Source organism: Clinocottus analis, unplaced genomic scaffold (genome assembly GCF_023055335.1).
Source record: "Clinocottus analis isolate CAN_PGR_092001 unplaced genomic scaffold, fCliAna1.0.p SCAF_34, whole genome shotgun sequence".
Lineage (NCBI taxonomy): Eukaryota > Metazoa > Chordata > Actinopteri > Perciformes > Cottidae > Clinocottus > Clinocottus analis.
Genome location: NW_027176087.1, coordinates 1,388,358 through 1,400,511, shown reverse-complemented (window position 1 = coordinate 1,400,511; position 12,154 = coordinate 1,388,358). Strand labels below are relative to the sequence as shown.

The 12,154-nt window shown below is 44.0% G+C and overlaps 2 protein-coding genes across 4 annotated transcripts in view; one reads left to right on the top strand and one right to left on the bottom strand.

Moving 5' to 3' along the window:
- The window catches only part of si:dkeyp-72e1.9 (syntaxin-binding protein 4), a 63,635-nt gene extending 57,551 nt beyond the window's left edge, over positions 1-6,084 (top strand). For all 3 annotated transcript variants that reach the window (XM_068596149.1, XM_068596148.1, XM_068596150.1), the window contains exons 19-21: positions 3,155-3,204; positions 3,308-3,438; positions 5,025-6,084. In XM_068596149.1, the coding sequence (XP_068452250.1) occupies positions 3,155-3,204; positions 3,308-3,438; positions 5,025-5,083 (240 nt within the window). In that variant the 3' untranslated portion in view covers positions 5,084-6,084. The remainder of the gene's footprint in view (positions 1-3,154; positions 3,205-3,307; positions 3,439-5,024) is intronic.
- Positions 6,085-6,252: 168 nt separating this feature from the next.
- Positions 6,253-12,154, bottom strand: part of rrn3 (RRN3 homolog, RNA polymerase I transcription factor) — an 11,168-nt gene continuing 5,266 nt past the window's right edge. The window contains exons 9-17 of the mRNA XM_068596147.1: positions 11,833-11,928; positions 10,300-10,423; positions 9,985-10,115; positions 9,238-9,368; positions 8,973-9,160; positions 8,515-8,623; positions 7,922-8,074; positions 7,548-7,632; positions 6,253-7,111 (exon numbers count right to left, since the gene is read on the bottom strand). Coding sequence (XP_068452248.1) covers positions 6,965-7,111; positions 7,548-7,632; positions 7,922-8,074; positions 8,515-8,623; positions 8,973-9,160; positions 9,238-9,368; positions 9,985-10,115; positions 10,300-10,423; positions 11,833-11,928 — 1,164 coding nt within the window. The 3' untranslated portion in view covers positions 6,253-6,964. The remainder of the gene's footprint in view (positions 7,112-7,547; positions 7,633-7,921; positions 8,075-8,514; positions 8,624-8,972; positions 9,161-9,237; positions 9,369-9,984; positions 10,116-10,299; positions 10,424-11,832; positions 11,929-12,154) is intronic.

Here is a 12,154-nt window from a genome sequence, read left to right as displayed (position 1 = left end):
GAACTGGACTCCTTGTCAGGAGAAGAGCTTCTCTGTTCACTCCTCATGTTTTAGACACCAGCTGCTGGAATAAATTACTGATTACTTTTTCTTTTTTTCTTAAATGAAGCTCTAAATTTCTGTGGTGTTTTTCACTGGGAACAGAAATCTGGTTCGGGTCTTTTTATGGGATGTGATGAAGGTCATTTTATTGTTTCATCATTCTCTCGAGAAATAACCTGAAATGTTTGGGTCAGTGGAAGGATACACATATAAGATGTTACCAGGGGGGTCATGGGACACAACATACATGTATGGAAATAAGATTAAATAGATTATATTTACCCAATTTAAATTTTCTCCCATGTCATCATCATCATCATCATCGTCTCGCTGTTGCGAGCTAACATTACCTCAGATGCAAAGACACAAAATGTATGGGTTTTTTTTTAAATGAAAGGTTGATGAAGAATGCATTTCATACTTTATAGATGATGGATTGCCCATTTGTAAATGAAGCAATATATTGCAAATCAAATAAGTCATATATATTCCTAGCTAGCAAGCTGTCACTACTCTCAGGTCCCGGACAGGACAGTGGTAAGTAGACCAATCTAGGTGATAGCTACATACTCATAAGAATCATCTGTAGTTATTATTAAGTGCTACCAATACATTTTCTTCTTGTTTCGTCATGTTGTGTTTTTTTCTCTTTTTTTTGTGAAGTTGGTCCACTGGACTGTTTAAAAGAGTGGAAGTAGGTCTTAAGTTCGGTGCTGGGTCAATAGTCTGTCAATAGATGATAAATAACTCCCTGACAATCAGCATGTGTTCTGTCACAGCTCATAATCCATGCAGGCCATACACTGGGTTCAACATTCAGCACGCTGACCATGTCCTGCAGACACGCTAAACCATCATGGAGCCAGTCTGCCCCCTGGTGGCTGGGAGACACACTGCAGCTCCTGCAGTACAGAAAACAGACTCGTCTTACCTTACATCTCTCTCCGTGCACTTTCTATTTGAAGAAGACTTTCCTGTCTTAATTAGCATAAGAACAAAGTGGTGAGATTACATTAAAGTGCACATTTATACATATATATAATACTATACATATATACACACATTTATGTATATATATATATATATATATATATATATATATATATATATATATATATATATATATATATATATATATATATATATATATATATAAATTACAACTACAGTTCACTGTTATATGGACATCATGGCCCGGATTTTCGGATACTTCCACAATGACAGGTTCTGTTTCTATTCCTAATGTAATTCAACCACGTGGCAGTACCTCTGATGAATAGCTGCTCTAAGTAGTTTCAGGTTTCGATGACGATGCTAGAATATGCACAAGGCTGCACTTTTTTTCTGTCTGACGTGAATCAATTTTAACAGAACAAAGTTCCACCACTGTTTACTGTTTGTGGACAGGATTCACATTTCACTGTTTGTACTGTGAAGTAAAGGATGAGACGGGTTTGTAGCTGCATCACTCTAAACGTTTCACTGGTCGATCAAACGCGTCACATGTTCCACTTCTTGAGTGAAAGTCGTGATTCAGATGAGAGCGACTCATCAATTCAGGACTTACAAGGATTTACAAAGAGTTGAATTGTATCTTTTATGAAATATATTCTTGACAGATACTGGCTCAACATTCTACATGCCATGACTTATGCAATGAACTAACACCTAGATGCTGGTGGGCTGGGGGAGAATCTGTATAATACATTTTGATCAACATGACAGAAGCAATTCATGTAGGAAACAGAAGATACTTGAACATAACCATTGGCATGAATGTGTAAAGCATTTGCATTTGATTAAAAGATTAACAGATTAAATGACGTGGCGTCATGATGGAGATTGAAGACGTTTTGAGAGATTTCAGTTCTGATGTGAGAAATGTGACAAAGCGACTCAGGAAGGGTCCACAAAGCTGCCGAGACCAGCGTTTAGTGAGGAGCTGTGGGGACTGCTGAGCTCAGAGAAGGCTGACGTTGCTGCTCCGGACGACCTCGTGGACTCCTTCACGCTGTTTGCCAGGGAGCGTGACATGAACCATAGACAGGAGCACGAGGGGCACTGTCATGGGACAGGCCTCTCGGGAACGTTGTCCACGCCCGAGAGGAAGTGTAAGAGAGTCGGTATGGGATGCAACAAATTCAGTTAAATCACCAAAACAAGCATCCAGGTGTCTGCCTCTCCTTTAGGGCTTCAGCTTTCTCTGAAACATCTCTCTCTCTCTCTCTCTCTCTCTCTCTCTCTCTCTCTTTCTCACGCTCCCTCTCTCTGTGACCTTGAGCTCCTTGTCTTGGTGTCACATGTAGACCTGGGGTCTCGTTCATAACTGCTGCGTCCGCACAAAACGAGACGTACGCCACTCCCCACGAAGAAGTTATCTTCTATAAAAAGAAACTTGAGGAGAGAATGTGATGGAACCTGGACGGAAAACTCTGACCCCTGTGTAGAAACATGAGAGATGCAGGCGGGGAGGAGGTGAGGGATGAAGGCCAGACAGAAGTGGAATGATAAAGGCATCATTGTATGTATGAGGATGCCTTGAACTTCATTTCATATCACATGAATCACTCCATATCTTTGTTATCAGTCATAATGCCACCAGAAAACATGAGTAAAGTAACTTCCTTTTTTTTTTAAGTCAAGCAATCACTTTGATTCCTGTAAACATAAATACTACGGTGAGATTCATGATGTGTGACGCTGCATGGCGGATATTTGGAACGGTTAGGACTGAGGAGATGGAGAAAATGGAGGGAATGGTGGAGATGGGAGGGAACGAGTGGTCTTTGTTTTTTGTAAAAAAAACAAACCGCTGACCAGCAGCTCATCTCTATGTCCATACTTTGCTCTGACCCTTTATGGCTGAAAGTGGCCATTTAAGGGCAGGATGTGAGGATGAACCAGATGAACACATGTCCAGGTTGATTTGGGATTTATAAAAGGAAGTGGCTCACTGGCAGCTTACGCAAGGTTTTATCAATCTGAATATGTGTTGCCGTCCCTGCATTTCCTTCTTGAAAGTAAGCAAACCTTTAGTGGGGTTCCTCCGTGCTGTTTCTGTAATGTCTGTACTGGAGCTCACACACAACCTCACATTGTGTTTGGTCCTCAGAACGTCCACAAAGTGCTGACGACCCCCAGCCTGTTTGGAGGAGAAGGCGGGTAAGAGACTCACAGCATCACGCCATCAGTTGAGCTCGCTCTGCGGCGATCGGTTCGAGTCCCGCTGTAACCAGTCAGGTGTGTGCTCTGTTCCGTATGTCAGGAGCAGCAGGTCATCTCCAGCCACCGACAGCCCCGACACCCCGTCACCACTTCCTGATCCCGCCTTCCAACTGGCTGTGGAGGCCAAAGAGCTGGTGGAGGGAGGCGGCTCCCCAACCGCTGACGGAAAAGGTACGAGTTGAGACTGAAGAGGACCAAACCAGAACCCTCTGAACATGAGATGGAGCTGCACCAACCAGGCTGTTGTGCCAGAGATTGATACAAAACATGTCCTAAGAATAAAAACACACATTATAGTAATCCATATTAAGTGTAAGAAGTAATACAATTATATCTGTGCCGAATATAAAAACAACTAAGTCAAATTTTTAAAAAAAGTAATAGTCTACATTTTATGGATAATATTGAACTTTTTGATACAGTTTGAACTAAATCTGGTAATCAATTCACTGTTTAAATAATTGTGTATATAGTTAATCCAAGAAGGTACGCTCCATGCTAAATACATAGGAAGCTAACCTGATAGCATGATAGCAGTGCGGAAGCTAACCTGATAGCATGATAGCAGTGCAGCAGTGTCTTGTTGTCAGACCTTTTCCAGAGCGCAGACGTCCGCCTGTCAGGTGGAGCTGAGCACAACAGAAAGAGGCTTTGTTCATCACATCAACATGCTGCTATTCATTGGACTCATGCTACCTCTCCATAAACAATAATTAAAATGATCATCTTCAAAATGTTTTTCCTCAGCTAATTACATGACAGACTCAATTTTGACATTGTGGGTCAAAGTGAAAGATTGATCCTGATTGGCTGTTGAGAGAAACTCAGAGTGTTGGAGCGATGGACACGCTCGCTGATGTTGCTCTCCAGACCAAACCCGTCAGAGAGTCGGGATGAGCTGACATTGGAAGGGCTGAGGTGTGAACCATGGGAAGCTTTTATGCTGGAGACATGAACATACGTTACAATCATCAACATGGCTGCACATTGTGCTTCTCTCCTGCCTCCACGGTGCAGAGAATCAACAGAGAATGGCCTTTATTAAGGAATTGAATTGTTGCTGTGTGTTTGGACATGTGTAATTAATTGATGTACAGATGGTCATTTTAACCTTTCGGAAACTGTGCGCGAAAATCCTCCTCCTCGCATTTTAAGTCCCAGCATGCCCCATTGAGACAATCTTATGGCATAACATTTGTAATTTTTCTCATTTTTGAATCAAACACCGTTTTTTGACCTGTCTCCTTCCTAACAGGACAAGACTTTGTTTTATTTTGATTTCTGTTGCAGATTCTGACTCTTTAGGTCCTAATCTTTCCATAAAGGTGTCTTATTGACGCTCCAGGAGGCTTTTCTGGGGAATCTGGCTCATATCATGCTGGATGCTCATAGTTACCATCAAAATATATTTTAAAAGTGATTTTTTTGCAGATATATATTTTTTCCCAAGAATTTGCTGAACAAATACATACAATAAACACAAGTATTGGAATTAATTTGAGGTTCCTTCGACGACTCAAACACAGGGAAAAAAACACTCAAACAGGGAAAAGGAGGTCTGGAGACAACATTGGTTCCTTTAGTACTGGAATGAGTGGAATTGGTATTTTGTCCTTTGACATCAGATCATGGGACATCATATTGTCATGTTTAGTTATTGTTTTGTTCGCTTTCTTGTTTTCATATGATGCATGATGATGATCGTTACTGTTCGTATACTGACAGATGTTTTCTGTCCACCTGTGATCGCCCTGCAGCATCGGAGGGTGTGTTGGCGGCAGCGTCCGTCCCAGACGTCAACCTCCATCACGTGTGAGCAGCAAAGAGCCAGAGGACTGAGAGGGGTGGGCAGGCGGAGGAGGAGGAGGGGAATGAGCTGAACCCGATGGACTACACCAGTCTAGACTGGACTCCACCAGAGTCTACAGACTGGACGCCATCAAATAGACCTTCTGAAAATAATGACATCACTTTGATAAATTCACATCCTCCGTTCACAGTGGAGGACTGAACACAACCGGGCCGGTGTTTTAATGCCAAAGCTTCGCTCACACACACATCAAATTAGTGTCTTCCTTTAAAGCAGGGGGTTCAGCAGTGGGTTGGGACCCGAGGACTCTCGTCGTTCACGACAACACGTGAACACAAGTCTCTGTGAGAAGTGCTCTGCCAAATCAAAAGTCAGCTGGAATTCTCTTTTGTGTAACTTTGACAGCAGGTGGTGTTTGAGGAGCTGCATGACCAAGTCCACAACACACACATGCTGCTGTCACCCTTGGTAACACCCTGTCCGACCAGTTTTCTTACCCCCTCTCTCTTTCCTTCCAAACACACCCACACACACTCTTCATGGGTTGCATGTATAGGAGGACTTGTTAGCTTGGAAAGGAAAATCCAAGGCTGGTCTGTTCAGAGAGTCTTCCTCTCTGTCATAATAACTCGCTGCCATCTGCCTCCATCTGCCACAGGACTTATGAACTGTTGAGCAAAAAGTAGAAAAGTAACCAACGGTGTCCCTTTGTCCACCTCTATGACTCTCCTCGTGCCCTTATTCAGTAACAACAGGTGGAGAATGAAGTGTTCATGAAGGCTGGACGGCTGTGGCTTCATACTGCATGGCTCATGTTGCTTACCTCCTGCTGTAAACCTGTTTGGTAGTCAGAGTCGAGGCAGACATCAGTCAGAGGCTACATGTGCAACATTCATTTGATTTATACGGACAGCTTTTAAAGATACTGACATGTCCTGTACTTCAACAAGATTGCATCTTTGGTGTGGCCTCATATCTTTCTGTTTCTGTTTTGTATTAAAGGACTAACTGCTGACTGGGTCTGATGTTTATTTTATTTCCACTACCAACACTATTTAATAGTGTTTAACACGAGGTGACGGTTTGATCCAAGAAGTGAGAAAGGTGCTGAGAAACAGCCGGCAGAAGAACCTAAAGCCTCCAGACGAGCCTCCCTGAGCATCTGTGAGCTGGTGAAGTGTTGCAGGTGTGCTGCAGTCAGACAGACAGGTGGAGTTTCAAACAAGAGCAGAAGGTTACATGAGGACAAAATAAAGCGGAATAAACTTTAATCTACACCAGACCACATCCACAGAGTCGTAAACCATAATAAACTAATAAAAATAGTCTGACTAAAAACTATTGTTAGAATTAGTAAAGAATAACACCCCATGTCTTAAAGAATACATTTCACCTATAATAAACAACCATAACTACTGCAATGAGAAACAGAATCCATAAAACATGATGAGGCTTCAAAAACTCAATAAAAGATATTTTTGGTTCTTCCTCAAAGTCGTTTTACTCAGTCACTCATTCTGCTCCTCGGACACACAACCAGGAAACATCACCTTGTGTTTTCCCCAGAGTTGAGCAACGAGCAACATGGACAACGGTTCCTGCGCCGTCTGAGAACAGAGGGCTCGTGTGAAGGGTGTCGGGTTTCTGAACAAACAAATACAATTGCTCTATAAAAATATTCCGCTCTCTATTCTCTGTTTTGCAGCATGATTAATCATAAGGTGAATAAAAAACTGCAACTGTGTTGACTTCGAGCTCCCCAAAGAATGAACACTGAACATGTATTCATTACACAGCTGAGTATTCTTGTCACGCCTTCAAGGGTGCTGGCTGATGAGTTCTTCAGTTGGTGTTTGAATCTTCATAAATTAAATGTTATGTGCATAATCAGGGTCTCTGGAAGGTGAGGGCCGGTGACCCGAGGCAGCCGGGGCTGTGCAGGCTGGAGTTGTAGGAGCTGGGCGTCATCCCCACGATGCCCTCGGTCTGGGGCGTCTCCCCACACAGGAAGTCATCCTCGTCCTCCCGCGAGCCCTGACAGACACACAAAGAACCAGCACGAGCTCAGTTTCTGAAAACAGAGTCAGAGTCCATGTCAAGGAGCACAAACAGGACACGGCAAGACTGGATGACGAGAGAAGAGCCTTAAAGCGACACGCAACCACTTCTACCCCGATTCTCCATGTCAATGTCACGGGCAGTCTGACCAGTTATTTAATGTCAACTAGAGACTACAAACACCACGGTGAGGAGAGAGAACCAAAAGCCTCTGAGCAGTTGATTATGAGGTATTTTTCAATACCAACTCATATTATAAGCTAAAGCATCTCTACTGCTTTGATACTGATGATTATCTTCATTAACAAAACAACGTGTCTATTTATTGACAGTAGAAGCAGTCCTCAATCTGGTAGTGTGATAGTAAACTGCTAGAACACTGGTTGAACATTGCTCACTTCTGTCATCTCACCTGCTGTCCTGCTTTAGTGGGAAGCAGCTCTGTGTCTGCTAGTTCCTCCCATACCTGGTACAGCGGCTCAATCAGCTGCACAGACCTACACACACACACACACAGACACACACAAAGATATTTTACTGACACTAGAGCTTTTCAGTCGGTCAGGATACAAAAGGAAAACCATTGAGCGGTTTCCGATACGTTGGTCCTTCTTTAAAGAGAGTATGGTGGAGGCTGAATGTAGGAAGGTATGATGTCTATTCATCATACCAATGAGACATTCAAATATATTTTAACTCCACCCACAATTCCTGACTCCCAAATATTGCTGTGGGGTCCAACTCACAGCGATGCATTCCAAAAGATGTGAATGGAGAGAAAAATACCTCTTGAGCAGGTAGGGGTCGAAGGGAAAGAAGCTGTCCAGAGGGTTAGTGTTGGTGGTCACGCCGTCTCCTCCTGCAGTGCTGCGGACCACCGGCAGCTTGTGGCGGTTGTTCCTCTCTATGATGGTGTAGCAGAACACCACCTGATACGTCCTGCAACAGAACAGCAGCCGCTGTGAGCGAGACCCCGAGGGAAGCATCTCCAGCAGCTCTGTCGCCTCCTTCTGTCGTGTCGACTCATGCCTGTTATTTAGGAACGTCTCTCTCTACCGTTCACAGCCAGAGTCTTTCTGGTGGAGGTAGCGATCTCTGTCGGACAATATCCACCAGTAACATGCTGCTACAACAGCATCAAACTCATCTACTCTGACACAATAATATAAAAGATGGGATAATCGATCAGCCACACACATTCCTACAAAACAGCTCCTTTAAGTACATTTCGCTGATGAAGTGGAACTTTACTTTAAGGTATCTTCTTCCACCACTGCATGCAAGATATATCAGAACATCCAGTAGAATGCAACAGTCCCACCAGTGGTCCAAACCACAACATCGGTCTGGAGGACTGGAGCCGGGTCCAGGATGTGTACCTGGTGATGGCAGCGAACATGTTGGTGACTGAAGGGAGGCAGACTTTGAGAGGGTTCAGCTGACACATCACCACCCGCTCCAGGTTCAGACTCTGCAGGTACTCCAGACCTGAGAGAGAGCGAGAGAGAGCAAGAGAGAGAGAGAGAGAGAGAGAGAGCGAAAGAGAGAGAGAGATTCAACTGCCTTTGTCATCTGATATTATTATTTGATGTGGATGTGGTTGGAGCAGATGGCAGCATATAATCAATTCACTTAACATTTACACCACAGCCAACGCTGAGCCGCAGTTTGACAGTGTTTGCGTTTCTTCAATATTCACATCCTCGTAAAACAAACGGCGTGTTAAAACTTGCCCTGGTGGTGTTTCTTGTTAAAGAAAAGCAATCTTGTCTTTTAAAGGCCATTGAGACACATTGTAAAGTGAAGTATGAAGCTCGGTGAGACCAGAGGTGTGTACCTTTCTTCATGTTGCCCTCCAGCATGGCTCTGTGTCTGAAGATGAGCGTGTAGAAGACGGCCTGGCAGGCGGTGTAGAAGGGCCCGTGCAGGCTGATGTCGCAGCAGGCCGTCCGGCCGCTGCTGTCCTGGCTGTCGATGTAGCAATGGATCCAGGGAAGCAGCAGATCCAGACAGGCCCGCACCGTGCTGCAGGGGTACGAGGACATGAATCAGAACCACTGCAGGAGAAACACTCCGGCTTCTCTGCAGCAGCATGAACTCACAGCACAGGGATGAACTTGGCTCGGGCCAGGAAGCTCCCCAGGTACCCGGCAGCAGCCTGGCGGAGGACAGCGGGCTGAGACGGACTCTGCAGGATCTTCCACAGGTGGTCCAAGAAGGCCTCGGCCAAAGCCTGGGACACCAGTACAAAACACACAGGACTCAAAGGAGGCCTCCTCTCACATGGAGAACATTATTCAAAAGAAGATGAAATCACTCAATAATTCAAAAAGAATCAGAAGTGCCCAGAAAAAGCAGCATGGTGAGTTATTAGGCCGTCTGCACGTGGTCCTGGGTCAGTGGAGTAAATGTGACGTTCTCCATCAACATGAACACCACCAGCATTGGATTTTCACTCATCAAAAAAAACTTTTTCAATTCAGGCTATTGATTGATTTCTCAAATGAAAGCAGAGGACGAGGGATATTTTTACATTTCTTATTCTGTCGAAGAAAAAGGTGAACTTTATTTTAGCTGGCCTTCAAAGGTTCTCGAGACCAGATTCTCAACACTGGTCCAGGGCCTCAGAGGCATAACACATATTTAGTCTAGTTTATTTGATCTCCTTTACGTCATGTTATGTTTTTCCCTCATTTATGTGGGTCCTCAGATTTCTTTTTTTAACAATCACAAGTTTAAGATCCAGCAGGTTGAGAACTTCTGTTCTATATGACGTTCATAACAACATCTCATCCCACAGCTTTTTCCCAAGGTCACACAACCCCCCATGCACACGAGGACGTACTGACCACTCTGAAGCTGCACAGGTAAAACAGTGTGTACTGGACGTGAGCGCACGCATGCGTTGGCAGAATGAGCTTGTCAAAGACGCTCAACAGATCTCTGTACAGATCCTTAGTCCTTTCCAGATGGAGAGAGCCTGAGAGAGAAAACAGAGGCAAGAGGACACACTTAAACGTTTACTCATACACAGTACATTCTACATTTCCTTGTTTAAAAAAGTGTGTCTTGTGTAGAGTCTTTCCAGTATATTCCTAAACCCATCCCATTATTGCTCAGTCTCATCACTGGTTCTCAGTGTCACAGCTGTGTCCTCCACAAACCTTCCACATGGCAGAAGTCCTTGATGTAAGCCATCACAACAGCCATGAGGGTGTCCAGCCTCTCGGCCACCGGGTGGGCCATCCCAGCCGCCCTGGTGGGGACGTCTGCTGACAAGTCCTCGTCCTGACAGACAGAGGAGGCCAAAGTAAGAGGCAAGAAGGATGGACTGTTACACTAATCCAACACAGCCTTTGGACATCGCGCCTTCATTTTTCTTCACATTCTTGTTATTGGTTCTGATGTATTGATATCATGTACTTTCTTCACAATAATAATAATGCATTTAGTTAATGTCATGCTTTTGATAGTACTCAAGGTCACTTTTCACAACACTCATGTAACAATGTAACACTTGGTGTTGAACGTCAGTCAGAACTGATGACCATGTTTTCTTCATCTCGGCATATTATCTGCTCAGAGAATTGTTCTTGTTCCTGCTGTTTACGTTCCTTATGATGCTGATTCAGAGAATGCACTACAGGAATGAACTACGGCTTTGGTTTTGTTTGTCGTGTTACAGCCCGGCTACAGCTGGACTTGGTTGTTCATCCCTGTTTTGCATAATGATCATAACTGATCCCTGAATCCTGAATAGCAATAATAATATCAATTTCCAAAAAGATTGGGCAAAAAAGCAATCTACAGATTGCTTTCAGACATTAACTGCATTACATTATTGAATATATGTTCAAGTAAAATTCACTTTGAATGTTAAAATTGAAGTTAGAAACAGTGCAACAACTTCTACTTTCCCATTGAGCAGTAGGTTTATCAAACTGAGTTATTGAGTTACATATCAGCGTGCTGTGTGGGCTTGCTTTGCTTGCCCAAAGGCCTGGTCCAGCCAGCAGCAGGTGAACCTCGTTATACTTCTTGCTGTCACCTTTCTTTGTGCTGTCGATGTGATGGGCGTCGCCTGTAACCGGCTTGACATCTGATTTGCTTCATATCGCTCACAGTTCTGTCAAACTTGGGAAGTGTGTGTGCGTGTGTGTTGCTGATGAAGCCACGCCCCCCTGCAGTTCCACTGCGCCTCTCAGCTCCATCAAATTACAAACATAAAGTCGGACATTTGATTGACATCTTCTTGGAATTTGTCTGTTCACTAATCTGAACTCAAGGTTCAGGCATTTATTGTCACTGTGCAACAGAGTTGCACAACAAAATGCAGCTGTAGTCCATTTATGACACAAGAAAAACATGACAACACAAAAACAGTAGCGCATCCCTTTTTCAGGAGGATTGTAAACAGCAGCAACAATTCTCTGGACAATATTATCAATTGCTTCTTTCAGCAATTGATTCTTCTGTTACACATGCAACTGCATTTCCTTTAACATCTCAATATCAACATTCAAGACAACGGATTAAAAGAAAGACGCATATTTATGAGGGAAATCGACAAAAAGAAAGACGGAAAACACATGAGGCTGAAGGATTAGTTTGGTTGTTTTAAAGTGCTTAGAGTAATACTACAGTAGATAGTGTGGAGGAGCAGACAGGAAGTGTGAAAGCAGAGCTGCTGTTGTCACCATGTCAAAGAGTCCTTCCTCAGTCCGCTCTGCGGCCCGCTGGCTCAGCTCTGCGTTCTCCTCGGTTTCCTCAATGTCGGAGCGGGCTGCACTCACCTGGAACACAGTGCACACACCGTTACACACACCGTTACACACACCGTTACACACACTGTTACACACAGGAAGAGCTTCTAGTGGAAGACATCACGTGTCCCAAATTAACAAGGAGACATTACAGACTTACTAACGATGTCAATGCAGCGACTGAAACTAAGAACCCGTCTTTCTGCTGCAAACACACACTAAAGCTCCGTGACCACCTCACTGGAGACAGACAGGA